Source organism: Mauremys reevesii, linkage group 4 (assembly GCF_016161935.1).
Source record: "Mauremys reevesii isolate NIE-2019 linkage group 4, ASM1616193v1, whole genome shotgun sequence".
In the NCBI taxonomy this organism is placed as follows: domain Eukaryota; kingdom Metazoa; phylum Chordata; order Testudines; family Geoemydidae; genus Mauremys; species Mauremys reevesii.
The window spans coordinates 117,197,325-117,221,377 of NC_052626.1; the positions used below are offsets into that span (position 1 = coordinate 117,197,325).

Consider the following 24,053-nt stretch of genomic DNA (forward strand, 5'->3'; position numbering starts at 1 on the left):
ACAACAAAAACACCAACCCAGGAACCAATCCCTGCAGCCAACTCTGTCTGCATATCTATTCAAGGGACACCATCATAGGACCTAACCACATCAGCCACACCATTAGGGCTTGTTCACCTGCACATCTACCAATGTGATATATGCCATCATGTGCCAGCAATGCCACTCTGCCATGTACATTGACCAAACCGGACAGTCTCTACACAAAAGAATAAATGGACACAAATCAGACATCAAGAATTGTAACATTCAAAAACCAGTAGGAGAGCACGTCAATCCCCCTGGACATTCAATAACAGACTTAAAAGTGGCCATTCTTCAACAAAATAAAAAATCAAAAAATGAGAAACTGCAGAACTGGAATTAATTTGCAAACTGGACACCATCAAATTAGGCCTGAATAAAGACTGGGAGTGGATGGGTCACTACAAAAAGTAATTTTCCCTTTGCTGATACTCACACCTTCTTGTTAACTGTTGGAAATGGGCGACGTCCACTTTGATTGCATTGGTCTCATTAGCACTACAAAAGTAATTTTCCCTCTCTTAATATTCACCCCTTCTTGTCAACTGTTGAGAATAGACCACTTCCACCATAATTGAATTGCCTCATTAGCACTAACCCCTCACTTGGTAAGGCAACTCCCATATTTTCATGTGCTGTAATATATATATATTGCTCACTGTATTTTTCACACCATGCATCTGATGAAGTGGGCTGTAGCCCAGGAAAGCTTATGCTCAAGTAAATTTGTTAGTCTCTAAGATGCCACAAGGACTCCTCGTTGCTTTTGCTGATACAGACTAACACGGCTACCACTCTGAAACCTGATGGCACCATGAATTTCAGCCAGACACCTCTGAATACAATGCAGTACATTATACCGTGCTCACCTATCACACCGGCACTGACCTTGGCCATATCACAACAACTCCTGCACCACAGAGGCTTATCTGTCTCCTCGGTACCTTAGTCCCCCCTTCTCAGTTGCAGTGGTGCTTCTATACACAGGGCTCTTTCACAGCCCAGCTCTCCACAGTTGTCAACACACTGCTCCAGTGGGGAGGAGGATGAGGGTGAAGAGGACATGATAGGCTTGCTCGCCTCAGCATTCCACTCCTGTAATTAATCTTGCCATACAGGCACCATCAGCCACTGGCTTCTCAGCAAACTTTGCAAAACAACCCTGGTTCGGCCAGCTTTGGATGCCTCCCATGCCATTCCAACCACAGTGGCCATTCTGGGAACCGTGGGCACCATACCCACAACAACAACAACGGGGAACACCCACACTCTGCCTGCAACTGGTGCACACCAACCACCTGTGCTGCCATCACACGCACCCCCTAGTGTCTCCAAAGATGGGGTCGATGAACAGGAAGAATTCTCAGATCCAGATAATATAACCGACATTCATCTTTCCTCTTCCTCCCCGGGTGATGCACTTATGCCTCCACCTCCCAACATGACAGAGAATTTCAGGCAGTTTCAGGATCTCTTCAAGAGAGTGGCAGCGTCCTTTGACATTTCTCTGGAAGAGGTCCAGAAATAACACCACAAGTTAGTGGACATATTACATACATCCACTTCATCCAAAATCGCCCTCCCCTTGAATGAGGCGATTATGGATCCTGTCAAATTACTCTGGCAAACCCCAGCAATGATTCCACCTACATGTAAAAGATCTGATAAGAAATATTATGTACCAGCCAAAGGCACTGAATGTCTCTTCTCACATCCAACGCCAAATTTGCTGGTTATAGATGCAGTAAATGAAAGAGGTAAACAACAGCAATATAGGAATACCCCATACAACAAAGACTGGAAACAGCTTGATCCGTGTGGTCGCAAAGCATACTCGACTGTGACATTACAATTGAGAATCGCCAATTATGAGGCCCAGTTGGCAAAATACAATCACAATAACCACGCAAGCCTTTCCAATTGTACAAGCTTTATTCCTGAAGACAAAAGAGAACAGTACAAAACCATCATTACAGTGGGTCACCTCATCACTAGAACAGCACTTCAAGCTGCCCTCAACTCTGCTGATTCTGCAGTGAGATCCATAGCCACAGCAGTTTTTACGAGGAGAGCTTCCTGGCTTCACCTGTCTGGCTTTCCAAAGCCAGTACAGTCCACTGTAGAGGACTTACCATTTGAAGGTGCCAAGCTCTTCGCAGACAAGACCGACGAGTCATTACACACACTGAAAGACTCCAGGGCTACTTTACAATCCCTAGGTATCCACACACGTAGGAACAAGAGACGACAAATCACTTACAAACTCAGTAGCGATTCCGAACCCCTTCACACACTCAGCGCAACAGGTTCTATGACTAGCAGAGCCGCAGACAGAAAACCTCCTCCTCGACTACTGCTTCCCAGTCCTCAACAGCCAGGCAGCAGATTTGAAGGCTTGGTCGAGGGCTCGAGAACCCCATCGCTCACAATGCTGGCTCCATCGCCCAATGGCAAAATCTTTGGAGATCGCCAAATCCAATTTTACCCCATCTGGCATTCCATCACCAAGGACAGATGGATATTGGAAATAATCAAGAATGGGTACTCCATCCCCCTTACCTCCAACTGCCCTACCCATCCCCTTTCCCTGTCCCTCTTCAGGGACCCCTCTCACAAACACCTGCTTTGTGAAAAGGTGAACCATCTTATATCCCTGGGAGCTGTAGAACCTGTACCAGCCGAGTACAGAGGGAAATGGCTCTATTCCCACTACTTTCTCACACAGAAAAAGACTGGAGGTTGGAGACCTATTCTAGACTTAAGGTGACTCAACACATTTGTAAAAACACAAAGATTCAAAATGCTCACGCTAAGCACCATAATCCCAGCATTAGAGAGAGGGGGGACTGGTTCTCAGCCCTCAGCCTCCAAGACGCATATTTTCACATTTCCATCTACTCATAGCATTGGAAGTTCCAGTGGTTTACAATAGCACAGGACCATTTTCAGTACAAGGTCCTGCCCTTCAGCCTTTCCACTGCAGCGAGGGTATTTTCGAAAGTACTCGTTGTAGTAGCTGCCCACCTATGCAGAGAGGGCATAATGATATTCCCGTACTTGAACGACTGCCTGCTGAAAGTACCAGCACTGCAGACAGCCATACTGTCCACCCAATGTACGATCCACCTCTTTATCTCCTTAGGCCTTCAAATAAACTTTCAAAAGTCCACCCTAACACCAACCCAGTGCCTCGAATTCATTGGGGCAGACCTCAACTCCCTCGAAGCAATTGCTTCCCTTCCAATAAAACGCTTCCAGAGTCTAACCATGTTAGTCTCAACAGCACGGAACAGCCCACCGGTCTCTGCCAAGACATGCCTACAGCTTCTAGGCCCTATGGCTGCTACGACCTTTGTTGTCTGTCATTCAAGGTTACACATGCACTGTCTTCTATCCTGACTACGGACACAGTACATTCCTCACAGGCACAGTTTATGCAAACTCCTCATCATGCCCAATGCAATCAAGGATTCCCTGGTATGCTGGACCAACTCAGAAAACGTCTGCACTGGAGTGCTTTTCACACAGAATCTGCCTACCCTTACCAGTAGGACGGATGCATCCCTCCTAGGTTTGGGGCACATCTACAGACACATTCTGTGCAGGCCGACTAGTCTACAGCTGAGTCCCAACTTCATATCAATCTACTGGAACTTGGCGTGGTTCACAGTGCCTGCTCACACTTCCTGCTATTGATCCAAAACAAAACAATACAGATCCTCACGGACAATGTCACCAGTATGTTCTATATAAACAGACAAGGGGGAGCATGATCACATTCTCTGTGCATGGAAGCCATGCGCCTCTGGCAATGGTGCATCAAACACAACGTCCATGTGATAACATCGTACTTACCTGGCTGCCAAAGCAACATGGCAGATGCTCTGAAAAGGAGGTTCTATCAAGACCATGAATGGGAATTCCAAGATACCTTCCGATTGTGGGGGCTCCCAACATTAGACCTCTTTGCAACCTCACACAACTCCAAATGCCCCCAGTTCTGTTCCAGGGCAGGACTCGGCCATCACTCTCTGGGCGATGCCTTCCACATCAAGTGGACCACCCCCCTACTCTATGCCTTCCCCCCCCCCATCCCTCTCATACCCCAGGTACTCAGCAAAATAACACAGGGCAGGGTCAGATTGATCCTAGTAGCACTGACATGGACATGACAAACCTAGTATCTATACCTTCTCCACTTGTCAGTCTGTCTACTGCCTCAACTCCTTTTGCATCATCCATCTGGATCCCCACAAACTTCAACTCAAAGCATGGTTACTCCATGGCTTTCAGGATCTGAAATGACATGTTCCACAGAAGTACAGAGCATATTGTTAAAGAGCCATAGGGAAACTACCCGGCACACATACATACGTAAGTGGAAATGCTTTGAATCACGGTGCCAACGAAAACAGACCACACCTGTGTTGGCATCTTTACCGCTTATTCTAAACTACCTCCTGAAACTCAAAGCTAACTGGATTTTCCATACCCTCAATCCGCATCCACCTGTCAGCCATTATGGTTTTTCATCTTAAAATCAACCAATTCTCGATTTTCATGCGTCCCATCACCAAACGCTTTTTAAAGGGCCTCTCAAACTCCTATCTAGCTGTGCGAAAACCAGTTCCACCATGGGACCTCAGTTTGGTCTTCCACACCCTCACCGGACCCCCTTTTGAACCCTTAGCTACAAGCTCCATATCACACCTTTCTGTGGAGGTTGCATTTCTCGTGGCCATTACAGTGGCCAGACGGGTGGGAGAACTAGCAGCTCTCATGGCTGACCCACCCTATAACATCTTTTTTAAAGATAAAGTGTGTCTCAGACCACACCCTAAATTTTTACCTAAAGTGGTATCATTCTTTCACCTCAACCAAACGATATACTTACCCACATTCTTCCCAAAGCCACATATGGACAGTAGACAATCCAGACTACACACTTTGGACATCCATAGGGCTCTCACCTTTTGTATCGACAGAATGAAACCATTTTGCAAGTCTCCAAAACTATTTCTTTCCATCACTGATCAATCCAAAGGACACGCCATTTCTAAACAATGCCTGTCCAAATGGTTATCAGACTGTATCAAACTTTGCTATCTACAGTACGAATGACAATCACCTATGGGGATCTGCACACATTCTGCTAGGAGTCTCTCAAGGTCAATAGCCGTTCTCAACCACATCCCTATTGTGGAAATTTGCAGAACTGCAACCTGGACTTCACCTCATACTTTTACACAACACTATGCGTTGCTACAGCACGCATCTTCCGATACCATATTTGCTCACATGGTGCTCTCATCCACTACGACGTCAGCTCTGAAGCCCCCTCCTTCCCTCGGAAGGCACTGCTCTTAAGTCACCTAAAGTGGAACACTCACAGGGACAGCACTCGAAGGAGATGAAGAGGAAGTTACTCACCTTGTGCAGTAATGGAGGTTCTTCAAGATTTGTCCCCCTGTAGGTACTCCACTACCCTCCCTCCTCCCCTCTGCTTCGGAGTTCTATCCTATACAGACTCTGCAGCAGAGAAGGAAGTATGTGGGGGGTGGGGGGGCAGGTTGGCCACACAGCATCAGTTAATCGCCTGAGGCAGCGCGAAACAGGAGTTGCACATGTGCGGCCCATCCAGTCACTGCTACCTTAAATCTCTGGCTATGAGCACAGGGGCGCATCAACACCTAAAGTGGAGCACCCACAGGGACACACATCTCAAAGAACCTCCGTTACTGCACAAGGTGAGTAACTTCCTCTTTTTTGTTTTGTTTAGTTTTTTAAGTTCCAAATTATACCAACAGTTGATAATCAATTTTTCTTTAGGAAAAAGACTAAAAATTAAACATTCACAAGAAGATTTAAATTAATTTAATAAGGTATCTACATTACAGTATATTTTTTCTGAAATAGTGAAGAGGATCCTAGTCAGTGGTTTTCAACCTGTAGGGGTCTGTGGACTATGTCTAAGGGATCCGTGAAAGACTTAGACTGAAAACTGACTGAACAGAATTCAACTATATATACAGAAAATAGATTTTCCAAAGGGGTCTGCACCTCCATTTGAAATTTCTAAAGGAGTCCGCACCTCCATTCAAAATTTGTTAGGGGTCCACAAATGAAGAAAGTTTGAAAAGCACTGTCTGAGGTTATATATGGGTGTTACAGAGAAAAAAGGTTAAGAACATCTATTCTTCCTCACTAAGGTGTGGAACTAGTTTTAGACCCATATTCATCTATTCTACACAACTCTGTGTTCATTTTCTAATCCTGTCTTGTTGACCCATGCTGTCATATATGTTCATTCAGAGTAGAACCCTTTTTCAGGCCATGCTGCAGAAACTTGCACTTGTTTTTAAAAATGATTTTTATTTATTTTTTGTTAAACTGAACTATGTAATGTAACCGTAAATACGGGGCATCCAGGACTCCATCCTCATAGCATTACTGTAGTGCTACAATTCTGGAAAAGAGAACCCAGGAAAACACACTATGGACACAGTGAATATTTGAGTATCAAGTGAACAATTGCCTGTCTTTTGCAGGTTGGGATACTGTGGTATCATGGCCTCTGATTGCAAGTATCTTGCCTCAGTTCTCAGTACAAATCAAACTTTGAAAGAGCTGGATCTGGGAGGCAACAAACAGGCAAATTCAGGAGTGAAGCTGCTGTGTGAAGGATTGAAACATCCCGACTGCAAACTGCAGAGACTGGTGTAAGTATTTGCTGGTTCTCTTTGCAATTTTCAGGTAAGTGCAGTTCTGCTTCACTCTCCAATCTCTGTATATGTGGCTCATTACAGCCAGCAAGTGGAACATTGTGCTGGGTGCCATTTTATAAATGATGTTAAAGAACTGAGCAAGGTGCAGAAAGGGTAGTTATGGGGATAAGTGCTCTTTGGGCAGAAACACTTAGTGCCGAAATCTCTGTTACTTGAGGGTTTTGGTGACAACTGATGTTTCTTTCCACTGCACAACTGAGGGACACACCAGTGGCTTAAATTCAGTAACTGCTTTGACATCTTGAGTAAATAAAAGAAATAGTCAATGAGGATTAAGGTCAAATCCAGCAGCACTTCCTGGAACATGGTCAAAATTTGCTTCCTTTCCCTCCTGTACGGGAAGTATGTGCATGATCTGCCAAGAATGACACTAGCGAAGACCTAGAAAATTCCATGGTCACAGCTAGAAGCCAACCTGATTTATGCATAAGTAACAGTCAAGACACATGTTGTATCGACTTGTAAGAGACTAGGTCAAAGTTGAAGTTTTAATACTGGCAGTGGCTGAGGCAGCCGCAAATCTACTGGCAACAATCCATATTTTTGTATATTCAGAAAGTGTTTGCTTCCTCTTCTCCCCACCATCCACACAGCAGAATCTCTCTTTGCAAGGAGCATTAGAAACACATGAACAGCTCCAAACTAGACGACTGTAGGATCTGACATGGGAATTGTCTAATGCACCAGCCAGTCAAGTCCTTTAACTGATTCAGGCAACAGGCTAGGAATGAGTGTGAGCTCTTTGCCATGGCAGTGACAGAGCTGGGGTGAGTGCTTCGTGTGAATCCTACGTGAATGGCCAGCCCTCACCCAGGCCTTGACCCTGATTTTACAGATACTGGAGTAGCGTGCAGGGGTCTTTGGCAGCTGTTCAGGGCATCCTCCTAAGATAGATAACTCGCTAGAGGGAATCCCAAAGTTTAGGTACCCTGCAGCCAGCTGAAATATCATGCCCTGAGTGTGCAAAGCAGTTCCACTCTGAAGAACTGGCCAAAGGAACCTGGGAGGAACAGGGCTTTGGAAAGAGACATTAGCAAAAAAACAGAGGCCTGTATCTCTACTGGCAAAATTCAGATCCATCGAGCTTCAGCAGCGGCAGTGGAAGCTGTCGTATAGATGGGGCAGGTGGTTATTTTTATCACTATCTCTTGTCTAACCCAGAGCTCCTCTTGGATAGAGCCACACATCTGATTTTTTTTTCCCTTAGTGTAGACAAGGCTGAAGTGGGTGGCCATGGTAGAGGCCTGCTTTCAACTTTCCTTGTGTTGCCTATACAGTGCATGCTGTCCCTCTTATAAAAGTTGTTTTAAAGCTTAACACCTAATGATAAGGTGTCTCCATAGTTTTATACTTCCCTCTTAAAGACACTCTCTCACTAGGGTCAAGTTCCCCCTTACCCTCTCCTTTGCTTGTCTCTGGCAGCTCTGCTACAGAGCTGCTTGGGTTTAACTCTGTTCTTTCTCAGGAGCCCCGGGGACCCTGGGATATCAGCTGGTGTGCTGAGATTCCATTGAGTCAACCTATTCTATCATCCTGAGTCCCCATCCTGATCTTGCTGGTCCAGGCTCACAAACCTCTTCCAGCCAAGCACACAGGCAGGGCCACACCCAGCTGCACAGACAGAGATCCGCTCTGAGAAGGCTTAGTTTAAGGAACTTGCTACAGCACCCAGATGTCCATCTCCCTTGGGATACACACCCAAAGTTATATGAAACTTGCCTCTTCCCTCAATGTGGAGGAAGATAAACAACTTCTCCCCCTCCCCCCTGCCCAGTTATAAATCACATAAACTGGGTTATACTATAAACCAGAAATAAGTTTATTAACTATAACAAGTGTGTTTTAAGTAGTTAAGGAGGTGGCAAACAGAACAAAGCAGATTACTAGGAAAATAAAACAGAGCACACAAACTAAGCTCAATATACTTAAGAAGCAGGTTACAAAATGTAAATTCTTACCCTAAATGTTATTTTAAGCAGGTTGCAAAGTTTCAGTGGTTCAGAGTTTTAGTTATATTTCTTTCCAGACTGGACCCCTGTCTCAGTCTGGACTCTCCCCTTGCCTTCCCTTCAGGTGGCTTTCATAGTCTTTCTTCTTGGGCAGGCAGCCATGGAGGAGAGGAGACAAGTTTGCCGTCCTCTCCACCCTTAAATAGGATTTACATAAGGCGGAAATCCTTTGTCTCCCAAACTTGACCCCCCCTTCATCCCCCCTTCCCCTCCGCCCCAGGTCCTGCTCCCACTCCACCCCTTCCCCCAAGACCCCACCTCTCCCTCCACACCCGCTTTCCCAAGTCCCTGCCCCTGCACCATCCCTTCCCCCCCCCCCATTCCACCCCCTTCCCCAAGTCTCCACCCCCACCCCACCTCTTCCCCTGAGCACACTGCCTCCCTGCTCCTCCCCCTTCCTCTCAGAGCTTCCTCAGCGCAGCGAAACAGCTGTTTCCCGAGAAGTGCTGGAAGGGAGGGAAAGGAGCAGGGATGTGGCATGCTGGGGGATGAGGTGGGGAAGAGGTGAGGTGGGGGTGGGGGGAGCTTGGCTGCCAGTAGGTGTGGAGCACCTGCTAATTTTTCCTGTGGGTTCTCCAGCACCCATGCAGTTGGCGCCTATGCCCCTTCCCTTCCAGTGGAAAGACAGAAGTAGTCCCAGGTAATATTCAGTATCTGTAGTATCCCAGAGTCCATGAGTCTGTAGCAGCATGGAGCAGCCTCAGGAAGGCCAAGCCTTTTCACAGTTCATTGTCAGTGCTGATGGCCCATCAGTGCTGTCTGGCTTTTCCATTGTTGTACTTGAAGTGTTAGCAGGAGTGTCAACTAAAGTAACATAGTTGAAATACAGATACATAGTCAATATTCCTAATTCCAGATACAGGCATACAAATAGGATAATCATATTCAGTAAATCATAACCTTTCCAATGCTAGCTCACAAGAGTTATCTTGCATGAAGCATATCTTAGCTATGCCATATTCCTACCGTGAGTATATTTTCATAAAGAATATGAGGTATAGTGTCACACTGTTCCTGGGGTTTGTTCTCATTATCTCAAGGGGGCATTGGGCTACTTTGTAAATATTGACCTCTGCTGCTGTGATTTTATAATTCCAGTGGTGGGGAAAATAAAATCATTTCTGTGTTTTTAAAAAAAGCACAACAAAGAGAGACTAATCCTGGCCTTGTGCTGTGAAGGTGTTTACGTGGGTGAGAGGACTTGCTAGAACATCCCAGACCATGTCATGAAGGAAAGAGAGAAACATTCTCTGCCCTCCTCCATCACTCTCACTCCTATGGGTGTGAGGATAAGGAGCCATAGGTAGGGTTGCTAACTCTGACTGAAGCTATTCCAGGAGATTCTCTCTCCCCTCTCCCCAACATGACATAATGTCATTTTCTTAAACTATCCTATTAAAATCTCCTGATTTGCTTTCAGTTGTCCCCAGGAGCCCGATGCTGATTCTAGGAGACTCCAGGCCAATCCCAGAGGGTTGGTGACCCTAGCCATAGGAGGTGCATTAGAACACCTAATGGGGGGAGGGATAGCTCAGTGGTTTGAGCATTGGCCTGCTAAACCCAGGGTTGTGAGTTCATTCTTGAGGTGGTCACTTAGGGATCTGGGGCAAAAATTGGTCCTGCCTAGTGAAGGCAGGGGGCTGGACTTAATGACCTTTCAAGGTCCCTTCCAGTTCTAGGAGATTGGTATATCTCCAATTATAAAAAATAAAAAACATTCAAGACCACTCCCTTGTAGTAGATGGGAGGTGTGGTCTTGGGGTCTCAGTGTCTATCTGGAAACTATTTAGATTTAAACCATTCCAGCTCTAAACAATTCCAAACACCTGTGTGCTGTGTTAAACCTTGTTAGGGGTTGAATTAAAACCTTGTTCAAGCTGATGTGATACACTCTTTACTTAACATAGTTCTAAGAAATGCTTACAGGGCCCATATACCTATAACAAAGCAGGACAGTCTCCCCAGAAACTAGCACCATGTGGGCAGGGGAGTTCCACTGCATCTTGTGTCCTGGTGGGGTGGGAGAGAACAAACAGAACTGGGGACAGACAATAACAGAGAGCAGGGCAAAAGCCAAGCAGTTGCTTGTGAGCACAGTGTGACCCTGGCAAAAGTGTGAGAGCTTTTGGGTCTGTTGGCTAATGAGGTTTGGGGCTGTAAGCTAATAAGCTACTACTTTTGTTTTTGGTTCCTCTCACATTTGGGGTAGCAGGACTTTGTACATTCCTTGTAAATAAACAAGCTTACATCAAAGAAAATAGCAGAGTCCATCAATTCCAATGTGAACATCCTCAGGGCCCTGAACCTTGCCTGGCTGCTTGGGTTGAAAAGGGGCAACAATGTCATCCCTTCCATCTTTAGTGTCCAAAACCAGATGAGGAAGCATCACCGTGTGGACATTTAGCTGTGTGATTTTTGTGAAGGTTTTGCCTGTAATGTGTTTGATATTCTCAATGACAGAGTTCACTTTGTTTCAACTCCAGGTCCATTTTCTTTGCCTATAGTTAATGTGTCTTGACCATTCACAAGTGATCACTGTTTCTCTGTCTTGTCCATTTAACATAGGGCAGTTCTCATTTTCCTTTACAAGAGGGTTGCAGTATGATTTAGGTAACAAAAAGGATGATTTCAAACCCTAAGGCTATTCTAAATTTCTGACTGCTGCAGATTGTCTACTGCAAACGCACAACTGCTAGTGTGGGACTCTCTCCTCTGTTCTTAGAACCAACTAGAACCAGAGAGCTGGATCTGGAGCAAAACAAACTGGGATACTCAGGGGCAAATGGCTTTGCGAAGGATTGAAACGTGCAAGCTGCATTAAATGGTTGCTGACCTTTCACAATGGTTGTATTTCAAGATGTGTTGCATATGTCCATTACACTGCAACCTCAACTCTGCTGCAGTAGGGATGCCAGCCTTCCAATACGCCATCCTCGGCTCCCCACCGTGAGACTCAGACCAGCTTCCCCACTCTCACCTATCCCTATTCCTTCTGTGCAGTTCTGGAAAGTCACACGTACTAATGTTTGGGAAATAGGTGCCTGGAAGGCTGCCACTAGGGCTGAGCTAAAGCTTTGTGTGTGTGTTTTCTGTCTCTGTCTGCAACGTACGTCCTATCAAATGCCTTCGCTTTTCATTTCCTTGCTTTTCTGCTTGTTATGTTGAGTATAGTGCAACCTGAACCCACACCCGCCAATGCAGTGGTTGTGGATTCATGTCTCAGCGTTTGTAGGTTCAAAAAGGTTCTCCAGCCCAGATGTGGTTACTTTCACAAAAACTGGGACCTTTGTGAAGCCCTGCAGCTGGCAGCAGAGCTCATCTTTCAGGGCAGGGCACTTTCACAAAAATTCTGTTCTTCAGGAGAGCAGACACTGCTTTGTCAAAGGCCTTCCTCTGTGATGCAACATAAATGCTGCCCTTATAGAAAAACCAGAGGAAAAGACCAGAGGATTTTTGTGCACAAGATAACTATTTTTAAGGTGTATTAACCTCCATAAAGGGGAAGAGACATTAATCAATAACATTCTTCTGTCTTCTCTAGGTTGAGGAGCTGCTATTTCAAAGATGCTTGTATGAGAGACTTATCACTTGCTCTTAGTATAAACCACTCCCTGAATGAGCTGGATCTACAGTTTAACCTCCTGTCCTTTCCTTTCGTTACTCATCTTTATAAGGAGCTGAAATGTCGCAGAAGCAATCTAAAGATAATAATGTAAAATTCATATGTTCTAATCCATTTGAGGATTGTAGGATAGCTATTCATTTAAGCAAATGCCATTAACATTTGGTGTCATGACAAACAGGCAGAGTGAATACAATTGATGACTTTATTTAAATCCATGTTTAGGAAATATATGTTTATAGTTTCAGAGGGGTAGCCGTGTTTGTGGCACCTTAAAGACTAACAAATATATTTGGGCATAAGCTTTCATGGGCTGGAACCCACGTTGTCAGTTTTAGTTGGTGTTGGTCCTGCTTTGAGCAGAGCGTTGGACCAGATGACCTCCTGAGATCTCTTCCAACCCTAATCTTCTATGATTCTAAGTGGGTTCCAGCCCACAAAAGCTTATTCCCAAATAAACTTGTTAGTCTTTAAGATGCCACAGGACTCCTTGTTGTTTATGTTTATAGTGAAATTTTAAATGCCAGCTTATATTAAGGGCTAAACTGATTAACTAATTAAAACGGTTTGATGTACTGCTTGAATGTTGTTTTGTTAGTGTTTTTCAATTCACAGCCTGTGGGCCAGATCTGGCCTATGAGGGCCTTCTGTTTGGCCTGCTGGGCATTAGCTGTTGAACCTTCTCCCCTTGGGGGGCACTGCTACCTGGCTCCAGGTCTGCTGGGGACTCTGCCCTTGACAGCTGCAGTATCCCCATGCTGCCTCTCCTGAGCAACCCCCTTCCCTCCCTCCAGCTAGCACAGAGGATGCTCTGCAGCTGGGGCGTGAAAGGGTCCAGTTGGTATGGGAGCACAGGAACAAACTGGAGCCAGGTAGTTGGGCTGCTCAGTGCCCTTATAATAGAGCCCCTAGGAGGGAGGAAGCCAGCTGATGTCTAGCATGCCCTCAGAGGCAGCACTAGCTTGTGTGCTCCCCTGCCAGGCAGCCCTTTCCCCTCTTTGGCTGCAGAGCATCCTGTGAGCCCGCAGGGTGGCATGCTCAGAGGCAGGTCAGCATGCAGGGGTGCTACAACCGGGCCAGGCAGGGGGCACAGGGAGTCAGAGCTGAGTAGCTGGGTCATCCTGACAGCAGAGTCCCCAGCTCGAAGCAGGAGCCAGCCCAGGCAGGGATGAGCGCTGGGGAGAGTTGCCCCTGCTCCTCTGGGTTTCCCCCCACTCAAGCAGTATGAAGGAGGCTCCTGGTGCTGCTGCTACTCCTTCTTTCCCCCCGGGGACCAAAAATCCCAATTACCCAACTGAACAGGGGACGCATACTGCTCATTTGCATAATCAGGATTTTCAGTTAATTGAAAACTGGATAAACGGTCTGTACAAAATGTGCCCAGTTGGATTAGCAGGCTGTGTGCCACTTAGAAACCAACCAACCATCTTTGACACATGCCATAGGTCGCCAATCCCTGCCAGTAAAGTGAAGAATGAGTGTACTTGCACAAGAGAGCAAACACCTGAAGAGCCCTCTGGTCCACCATTTGAACATTGCCTTATCCAGACCCTCAGAATTTGTAATTGAATACCACAGCAGTACATGTTTGCAGCCAACGTTTTAAAGTCAAACCACTGAACTTCACTAGCTGAGCATGTGGAAATAGTTTGAGGTGCTAAACCTTTTGTCAGCATTAGCTTCTTCTGCAAGTGCAGAGAACTAAACAAAATATTAATCAATTTTAAAATGCAAAATGTTTTGATAAACTTTTTTCTATATTTTATCCAGCCTATTTAAGGAAGTTTTGTTTAAACAGTTTTATAATTCCAAGTGCCATCTAAATGCAGTGCAAAATAAATCACGCTTTAAAAATTAACTAGTAAATAAATGCATAATTCATCACTTCAACATAAAGTTAATCTGAATAAGTGTATGGATATAGTGCATCTTCCTAGTCCGTAAACATGTACTACCTAATCATACTACTCAATGTGCATTAGCCTCTCTTTGGTAAAGACTAAGGCATACCAGTGCAAAATCAATCCACCTTACCTGCAAGGTGGTTTATCAAACTTGCTTTTCCTGGGGGGCAGTGTTTTTGGTAAGGAGCTGTGCTTCCATTAAGAAAAGTGTCTAACTCTTTTGGTTATTAAACTGATGAATGTAAATGAAGTTTGTACACTACAACATCTTTTTTCCTGAAACCCTGAAGAGGCTCTTGGGATGGGGGAGTCACAGGTTAAAAATATCTGTTCTAGCCTATGATGAGATGTGGAATTAGTTTTAGATACATTTATCTACTAGACAAAGCTGTGTTCATTTACAGTTCCTGTCTTATGGACCTTGTGTGCGGTGATCAGTTCATTCCGCTTAGACCTCTTTCAGGCTCTATTGCAAAATCTTGCATTTGGTTTTAAAAAAGTGACTGTTTTATTAAAATTACAGTAGTCCTTTGTGTTGAAGTATTTCTGTAGTAGAGAATCTGCTGGAAAGTGCGGAAGAGAATTAGCCTAACGCATATACCCGCATCTTTGCAAAATTCTATAAGGACAGAGCTAAATCAATGGTGTTTCCTACAGTTCAGTTATGGATACACCTTGATCTCTCCAGTGACTGAACATGCAGTAAGTCAAAGGTGTGTAAAGGAGGCTAGTAGTGTGCACCAGAGGGAATATCCCCTGTAGGTTTGGGTCTCTCCCTCATGTCCCCACTAGAGAAAATTCAACAAAAATGTGCGACAAACATGAAAAGCCCCAGTAAATCTGACCTTTATTCATCTACAAACATTAAGAGATTTACAGAGATTGAATATTATAAAATCCTTTTTCTTCCATAGACAAAGACTAAAACCCCACTACTCCATAGGAGGCACATTCCTCCATCCTCAGTATTTTTTCAGGCTGTAGGGCAGGCCTAACACAGCTTTGGCACCTGGAAAAGGTGGGGAATTCCAGACAGCAGAGCTGGTGCGCTTAAAGTATCGCGGCTTGTTCTTGTAGAAAATGTTCTCCAGCTTAGGGCTTATGATGGCCCCAAAGAGCGTGGCGACATCAGGAGGGTTATAGTACTGGTGGATGACAGCTTGACTAAGCTGAGTCCCTGGAGAAATAAGAGTGAACAGTTTATTAGACTGATTGAACTGGCCTTTAATTCCTTCATTGAAACTTGGGTGTGTTCAGACTGCTCTAGAAGCTGTACATCCCCATCCCCCTATCGCCTTCAAGGCTGCAGATCCCTGGGGAGGAGGACCTTCACCTCAGCCCACTAGGAAATCAGAACCCTGGCATGGACTTCGGTAGCACAGAGGGTGAATGTGCTAAGCATTAAATTGTGCTTATCAAAAGGATCTGCAGTAAATCAGGGAAGGTGGAGAGGAGACTTTGCCTATCGCTCAGCAGAACCCTACACCTTCTCTCAGAGAAAATTAGGGTTTCTATCTATTCAGCCCTGTTCCAGGTATCCCAAAAGAGGGTTAATAAGGTAACCGAGTGAGATAACAGAAGTGTAAGAACAGCAGCCAGCATGGAGCTCAGCTGTAGCACTCAGCCTTAGAAAGCAGCTCTCAGAGGGAATGGTGGCCTGGACATTGGTATTACCCCTACAAAGGAGCACAGGGTCTTTAACAACAGTCACCAGCAAGCAGGTTTAGGCCCAAAATGTAGGTTTCAAAAACGTACATGAAAATTCATCCTTTCGCTATGTGCTAAGGCTGCTAGTTCAAAGGAAGTGATTTGTTATCTTGATGCTGTCCCATGCGCCTCCAGAGAAGCTCAGTACATCTTGGTATAACATTCCATTGGCACAGCTCCAGGCTGGCATCTTTAACAGCACAACACCTCATCTCCCTATGCCATGGGCAGAGAAAGCTACCACCAAGTCTCATTGAGCAGTCCAAGGGACCCAGCAGGGGTTTCTGAATAGTCAGGGATAGATTTCACAGTGAGCTGGCACATACCATTGGCCCAGGCAGGGATGGGCTTGCGGGGCTGGCTCTCATCGTCCGTAGAGTCGTCGCTGTTCAGATCCATCCCATAATTATTTGGATTGATGGTGGGGGGCTTAGGCCCTTTTGGGCCCTGCGGGGTCATTTGATAGGAGTTACAGACAGGGGAATTCTAGAAACAGAAAATAGATACGCAGCCCTAAGCGATCATAACAGCACCACACTGAAGGGTTCTAGTGACACGCTGAGCCCCAGGAACCCCTAACATTGCATCTTGGGTGGTAGACCAGGCTATCTGTAAGGCTCTGTCACTTCTGCATTGGCCCGGGCAGCTGGTCGGGCAGCCCCTGGGGCAGTCTCGGGCCACTCCACCTGCCCAGCAGCAGGAGTTTGGGTGTGGAGGGGCTCAGAGCTGGGGACTGGGGTGTGCTTACCTGGTGGGGGGGCTCCCTAGAAGGGCAACAGAAACTCCCCTCCCTCAGCTCCTAGCTCCACATGCTGCCTCTGCCCACAGGCACTCCCCCTGCAGCTCCCATTGGCCTCAGTTCCCAGCCAATGGGAGCTAAAGAGTCAGGGCTTGGGACGGAGGCAGCACATAGAGCTAGGAGCTGGAGGTTACCGCTTCCTAGGAGACAGGTAGGAAACTTGCCCCAGCCCCCCCCCCAACTCCCCAACCCCTACGGTGCCCCCCAGGCTACGCCCCCATGGATTCTCCCCCCCGCTCCCCCCTCCCCCGCCCCCCCAGTTTCAGTCAGTTCCCTTCTCTAAATTAGGTGAGCGTCATATTGGTAAGATAGACACTCTAGCTTTAATAGACGGCTGCAGCAATTCTACACAGTAAATAGGGTTTAAATCACAGATGACTGCTCTCCTGTCAAAGCGGGGGGTGATTTTAAGGTGCAGACTAAAGTTGAAGTCTTGTTTGATTATGTTTAAAACTCCACACACTTAATCACAAGCACATACGCAACGTTTATAGTAGGGAATTTATATAATCGTGTAAAGACAGTTACTGGAATGCTGATAGGGACAACTAAACTGGGGAAGGTGTAGCTAAGAGGAAGAAGCCTTAATTTAACCCTTAAAACAAAAAAAAAAAGGGTACTAACCCAGAGACAATCATTTTTATCAATCCTTTCTTAGGAGAATTAAAACCTCCTGTTTTAATCCAAATACCCACCCCCAGTAAGTGGGGAAAGAATTTGTTCCTTACTTGAAGCCTCAACTTCATTAACTTTTGTGCATTTAAAGTTTGTTTAAAAAGAGCCTCACTCCAGAAAAAAACAAGTATGTACTTCACCAGTCTGTGTGCTCATTTTAATGTTTCAGCCACAATCATTCCCCTCCAAGATCAGACCAGGAGGGAAGCACTCGAGGAAAGGTCAGCAACTCAGAAGAGTTTTCAGTGGCAGTTTCTCAGCCACATAGTTGCAGATTCTACACTATAGGACAGACACCCAGCACCATCCTATGGCTATTTCTCTTATTTAAAGCTTCTGCGCTTCTCCCACATTTGATATCATTCCTGCTCTCTGTGGGTCTCAGTCTCCTTCAAACAGAAGAATTCAGGGAAGAGTGAGAACATCAAGAGACTCCTCCCTCCCTGCATCCACTATGGGGCTGCCTGCTGAAAGTCCATGACAAACACTGATATTTTTTCCTTAAGGCCTTTTCATTGAGAACCTCAAAGCCATTTACAGAGGTGAGATGGTGCTCAGGTACCACGGTGATGAGCATGGCATACAAATCTAGCTCATCCCCATGTTAATGATGGGGGACAGAGATTAAATGACTTGCTGTGTGATCTTGGGCAAGTCAGTGCTGGCATCAGGAACAGAAGCCAGATCCCCTGCTGTAACCACTACCCAGCACCACCCCCCTCATGAAAACAAATGGAGACAGCAGGACAGCCCCATTCCTCCCTGAGTGCTGTGCTCAGGCTTGCATCTCACTGATGTCCCCCCTCACCTCCACGTCCATGGTTACATTCAGATGGTTACTGGTAGCAGCTGCGGCTTTCTTCTCTTGCTCCTGCCGTTCCAGCTCTGCTAGACGCTGCTCCTCTTGCTAAAGCAGAAATCACCAGTGCGTAGTAAGTATTAAGATTTTAGGAGTAACCAACCCCCTCCGTGGCATGGGTGGGCTGCCACCTGCTACAGGGAACAAGCAGCCCTGCCTGTAATGGACAGGAGAGCTAGGACTCTCCCAGCAATTAAACTCTATGACAATTTATTCCAGGAGCACCACAGCCCACCTGAGGCTGGTGGCCAAGTTGCTGCTGCTGGAGACGGCACTTGTTATAATGGCTGCTGCAGCCAGATACATGTTGAGTCTCCTTACCCGTTTCTTCTCGTTTTCTTCCATCTCCTTTTGGAGCCGCTCCTTCTCTCTAGCTGCCATCAGCTCCCTCTGTAGGCGAGCCACCTTCTCCTTCTCTTGCCGCTCACGTTCTCTGGGAACCAATGAAACACACCAGGTCACGCTCAGAAAGAAGTGTACAGACTGCATCTCCCCCATGATGCCTACTGAACTAGCTCCTTCACCCCCATGTCCAGGGCCTTCACCAGCTGCCCAGGGCATATCTCCCACTATGGGGCCCAGAACTTCTTCCTGGCTGCTCATCGCTCATCCTCCACTCCAGGGCTGTGCTGACAGAATATAGGGCTTGCCAGGCCCTTTCACTGGGCCATTCAGCCCCTGCTCTTCTCTGCAGAGTCACGGCAGAAGCTTCAGGACATGGAGGGTCATTTTTCACCTCTCCGCCTGAATCCTCTCCTGTTCCTTCTTCTTCTCAAGTTCTCTCTCTGCTGCCAGCTGCTTCTCCCTCTCTTGTTCCGCCTGTCTCTGCTCTGCAATTTTCCTCGCTCGCTCTTGCTCTTCCTCTTCTCTCTTCTTCTGCATTCGCTCCTTGTGTCGGTGCTCCTCCTCCTCCTAACAAGCAAAAGGAAGCAGTTACCTCCACCTTGCAAGGGAAGAGGGGGATATGCAGAAAAGCACGAGGGTCAGCCTGCCTGGTGCCTTTCTGCAGCTCATTACTACAGCATTGATGGACTGAAGCTTTCAGTGTAGTTTCTGCTTCCCTTTGAGATACACAATCACTCGCTTAGCTCTCCCCATCCCACTGGCACCGGAGAGTGATACCCCTACTAGGTCTCAGCTCTGTCACCCTGAATGTCAATGGCCCTCAGCCCCAGGATCACAGTGGTTCCTGAGTTCTGATCCTCTGTTAATTGCAGTTGAGATTCTTTATAGATTATCTGATGTCTGAGATCTCCCCATTTACATCCTGCCTATCCCAGGAACTGGGGAAGATGGATTAACAAGCACTGACCTTCCCAAACCACTGGCTTTTGAGGAGGTGGAGAAGAATGAAGCAGCTCATGGACCATGTGGAAGAAATGGTTAGAAACTCATGAAAAGCACAGAAACTGGTCTGTAGTGAAGGGAAGGATGGGGTGGCAACAAGGAGTCCCAAAGGGACCCAAGGGACCTTGGGGGATAGAAGACTTTTCCCTCCTGTAGGCTAATTCTCCCTCAGCTACTCACTGTATAGTCCTGGCCTCCTCCCCACGTACAGGGACTGACAGATCAGTGTTACTCTGGCTGCTCCCCTGCCATGTATAGAGCAGAGTGCAGCACTGTCACCACACCCATTCCCCCAGCCCAATCCTTTCCTTCCTGCATACAGGACCCTAGCACAGCTCACCAGCTGCAGCGCTTTCTGTTTTCTGGCCTCCTCCTCTTGTCTACGCCGGGCCTCAACATCTCCCATCTTCTTGGCAGCTACCTTCTTCTTTACCTTTTCCTCTGCCAGCCTCTCCTCCCGCACCTGAGACAGTCACACATACATCCGGTCTGGACCTTGCTGTTGCACACGGGACAACTCCCCTGTATGTATTACATCCTCTCTGGCACATCAAGCTCATCAGGGAGTCAGGGACATCTCTCCCCAAAGGGTAAAAGATGCCCTTCCCTGTACCAGAGAGTCTAGAGGCCCAGTGGGGTCTGTGCATATTTCTTGGAGCATAAGCTCTTTGGGGCAGTGACCTTGTCTTCCCCTGGATTTGCTCAATGGGATTCCGATCCCAATTGGAGCCTCTGGGTGCTACCTTATCTTAAAGGCAGGCAGCACCCAGTGCAGTGAGTCCAGCAGCACCTGGGACAGTTCACATGAGGAGAAGCTCTGCAGAAACACAGAGCATATCTGAAATAGAATAAGTGTCACTTAGCAGAGACTCTGGCAGCTGCATTGCAAACCAAAGGCCAAGGGTAAGCCAGTTTCCATCTGGTTCAAATTAAGGGTTTCCTAAGAGGGAACATGGCCCATGGTGGCAAAGGGGACAGAAGAGAGCAGGCTCCACAGACAAGGCTGCTCTGGCTCTTCATACCTATCTGAACGGCCCTGCCCTATTTGTAATAGCCTAAGACCCTCAGACACAGGAGGCTGACGGGGGAGATGGTTTATTTGCGCACATTCTTTGGCTATTAACCAGACTGGGTACTAATTGACAAAGGAGTCTCTGCTGACCTAAATGCACCTTCCCCTGTATTCTCCCTCATCATTCCAGCCAACAGAGACTCCTATCAGGATTAGCTATAATCCCAAAACAAAGCAGGAACTCAAACCCCCTTAGCCCCAAGGTTCAAGTCAGACCTTTATTGAAAGATTTCCCCATTGGTTCCCTGGGTCTGAGCAATGTCAGTCCCCTTTGCCCCTATACGAGAGGACATGACCCAAAATGAGGTGACCCCTTCTCCACCCTACCCACTCCCATAAGAAAACCATTGTCTCAAGAGGCTCCATGGTCAGATTGAGCCCACTTACCTTCTCACTCTTCTCATCAAATTGAGCAAGTTTCTGCTCAATCCGCCTTTTCTTCTCCTCCTCCATCTGCTCCACCCGCTCCCGAGCCTGCAGCACCTTGCGCAGACGCACTTCCCGTTTCCTGTAGGATACGCAGAGAGCCAGTTAGAAGCAATTCTGAGATGAGCCAGAGATGGAGCAGCTGGAGGTACAGCTACTCACAGTTTCATCTCCTCCAGGCGCTGTCTCTTTTCCTCCTCCAGCTTTTGTTTTCGCTGTTGCTCGGCCTCCTGTTTCCTCCTCAGGCTCTCCAGCCGCTGCCGCTCCTTCTCCTGCAATGGATGGGAAGCTCAGATTATACCCAGCTGCTGGGGCTCATTTCTGGTGCAGTCTGGGTGGCCATAGGCAGCCAGAAACAACACACCAGGGAACTTGCAGTTGCAACCAGAGCCAATACAAACCTCCCTGGAAGAGGGCACAAAGGGCCCCAGTACCACAGTGGCTCAGCAAGGTGGTCAGCCCTGCTGCAATGGGAGAGACAAAGCAGCAGTGCTAATTCAGCCACCCCATTTTCTAGGAGCAGGAGAGGAACTTCTTGTGTGTCAGAAGCATTACCCCAAGATCAGTATGTTACTGCATAGGGTGCATTTGGGCAAGCAACACGGTCTGTGATTTCTATGCTGTATTCACCACAGAAGTTCGACTGTCACTAGCCAGCGTCAGTGCTAGACTTCAGCATGATGTCCTAGGTAATCCTCTGCTTACATCACACCCCAAGATCCCCCATTGCCCCTACTTTCCACCCAAAGGTTCTCTCAAAGGTTTGAATTCTGGCCTCCATGCTTCCTGTTGAGGCAGACTAGACTGGATTCCCAATTACAGCAGTGAGCCCCCTACAGCAAATGAATAAATCAACGCAGAGCACTCAGTTCCCCTCGCACACATCCCACGTGACCCATGCTGAATGTGCTGCCAGGATGAGGGAAATGGAGGCCACTAGCAAGGCTGTCCCTAGGGGGGGTGCAGGGCCTGGGACAAATCAGCCTCCCGGCTTGTCTTCCCACCCCCCATGTATTCCTCCCCGTTGCTCACCTCCCTGCTAAGTCTCCTCACTATCTGTCCAGCACCCGTCCTCCCTCTCATCCTTGCCATTCGCTCGCCCACCTGCCTCCTCATCCCTCTCCCACACCCCCTGACACTGCTCTCCTCCTTGCTGTCCACCCGCCCACCTGCCTGCCTACTAGTCTCCTTGCTGTCTGCCCCCCCGTCCACCTGCCTCCTCACCCCCTCCCACCTGCCACTCACCTCCCCACCCCACTCGCCTCCCCCGCCGCCTCCTCACCTGAATATCAGGACAAATGGCATCCCGATTGTACATCAGTTGGGATGCGGGACAAAAGGCTAAATATCAGGACAGTCTGATTTTATCAAAGTGCGGGGCCCAGGGCGGTCACCCTGATTCGCTCTACTCAAGGGATGGTGCTGGCCACTAGTTCCACAAGAGTCTTCTCATTGTATTAGTGTCACAGTCCATCCCAGGATGCTTAGGTAATGCCTTTGACCCTCCTTGCTCTTAACTGAAGGAACGGATCTTAACCAAACAAAAACCTATATTGTGCCAAACCATCTGATAAAGGGAGGACTCTCTGGACAGGCAACCTGCCCTGTGGATTGTTTAGACTTGGGGAATTGTTTAGACTTGGGGAATCCTGCATCACGTTTGGCTGTGACTGGAGTGAAGCACAAAGTACCACAGTCCAGGCTGGGATGACAAAGCATTCACCAAGCAGGTGAGTCAGATTCCCAGAAGGGACTATTGCGATCATGAGTCTGACTTCCTGTATAACACAGGCCAGAGAACTTCCCCAAAATAATTCCTACATCGGAAAAATGGGCAGTCCACCACAACCCATGGTAAATGGTTCCAATGGTTAGTTACCCTCACTGTTAAAAATGTACACCTTACTTCCTGTCTGAATCTGCATATCTTCGACTTCGAGCCATTGAATTGTGTTCTTACTTTCTCTGTTAGGTAGGAGAACCCATTATTAAATATTAGCACCCCCACAGAGGTACTTCTAGACTGTAATCAAGCCACCCTTTAACCTTCTCTTTGTTAAATTAAATAGATTATAAATCACTGTCATGGCTTTTCTCTGAGCCCTCTCCAATTTATCCTTCTTAAATTGTGGACACCAGAACCGGACAGTATTCCAGCAGTGGTCGCACAAGTGCCAAATACAGAGGTAAAATAATCTGTATTCTCCTGCTCAAAATTCCCTTTCATGCATCCAAGTGTTGGTGTCACTAGGCATAAATCTAGGTAACTCGGGAGGATGGAAGACCACAAGTGTCAATAAAGTCTTCTTGCTCTGGGCCTATGTGAACCAAAGTACCTCGATGTGAAGCGCTTTTGTTAGCCTTACTAAACTTTTGTAACCTCCCGTGCTATGTGCTGATTACTAGCAGCTGCAAGGCCGCTTGGCACTAGATGCAGCCAATACTAGATAAGATAGGCGGAAAGCAGATGCTGTAATCAAAGTTATATGCATGAGAAAGTAGCCCCTACACAGTGGAAAAGTACAGATAAAAAGAAACAAAGGGGGTATAAATGCTGGGACCCCGCCTGCGGGCGGGTGTGCAGGATTTGAGATTGCTATTTCTCCCTTGCACCTTATTTGGGCTCAAATAACTTGGTTTGCTTCTCCACTCTGGTGTGTTAATTAGTGCGATGCACACCGGGCAACGAACCCCACGTTGCCCCCCTCGGGCCCTGTGGGCCGGCAACACAAGGATTGCATTAACCCCTTTGACCCTTTGTCACACTCTGAGCTCATGTTCAGCTGATTATCAATCACAATCTCCAAATCTTTTTCAGAGCTTC

General features: G+C 47.1%; 2 protein-coding genes across 3 annotated transcripts in view; one reads left to right on the forward strand and one right to left on the reverse strand.

The window, feature by feature from the left end:
* Positions 1-12,686, forward strand: part of LOC120403989 (NACHT, LRR and PYD domains-containing protein 3-like) — an 85,159-nt gene extending 72,473 nt beyond the window's left edge. Inside the window, exons 16-17 of the mRNA XM_039536005.1 lie at positions 6,573-6,743; positions 12,360-12,686. Coding sequence (XP_039391939.1) covers positions 6,573-6,743; positions 12,360-12,534 — 346 coding nt within the window. The 3' untranslated portion in view covers positions 12,535-12,686. The remainder of the gene's footprint in view (positions 1-6,572; positions 6,744-12,359) is intronic.
* A 2,487-nt stretch (positions 12,687-15,173) lies between these two features.
* LOC120403938 (inner centromere protein-like) overlaps positions 15,174-24,053 on the reverse strand; it is a 30,412-nt gene continuing 21,532 nt past the window's right edge. For both annotated transcript variants that reach the window (XM_039535948.1, XM_039535947.1), the window contains 8 exons: positions 21,392-21,501; positions 21,191-21,311; positions 20,072-20,194; positions 19,121-19,296; positions 18,706-18,817; positions 18,334-18,432; positions 16,378-16,537; positions 15,174-15,521 (listed from right to left, as the gene is read on the reverse strand). In XM_039535948.1, the coding sequence (XP_039391882.1) occupies positions 15,307-15,521; positions 16,378-16,537; positions 18,334-18,432; positions 18,706-18,817; positions 19,121-19,296; positions 20,072-20,194; positions 21,191-21,311; positions 21,392-21,501 (1,116 nt within the window). In that variant the 3' untranslated portion in view covers positions 15,174-15,306. The remainder of the gene's footprint in view (positions 15,522-16,377; positions 16,538-18,333; positions 18,433-18,705; positions 18,818-19,120; positions 19,297-20,071; positions 20,195-21,190; positions 21,312-21,391; positions 21,502-24,053) is intronic.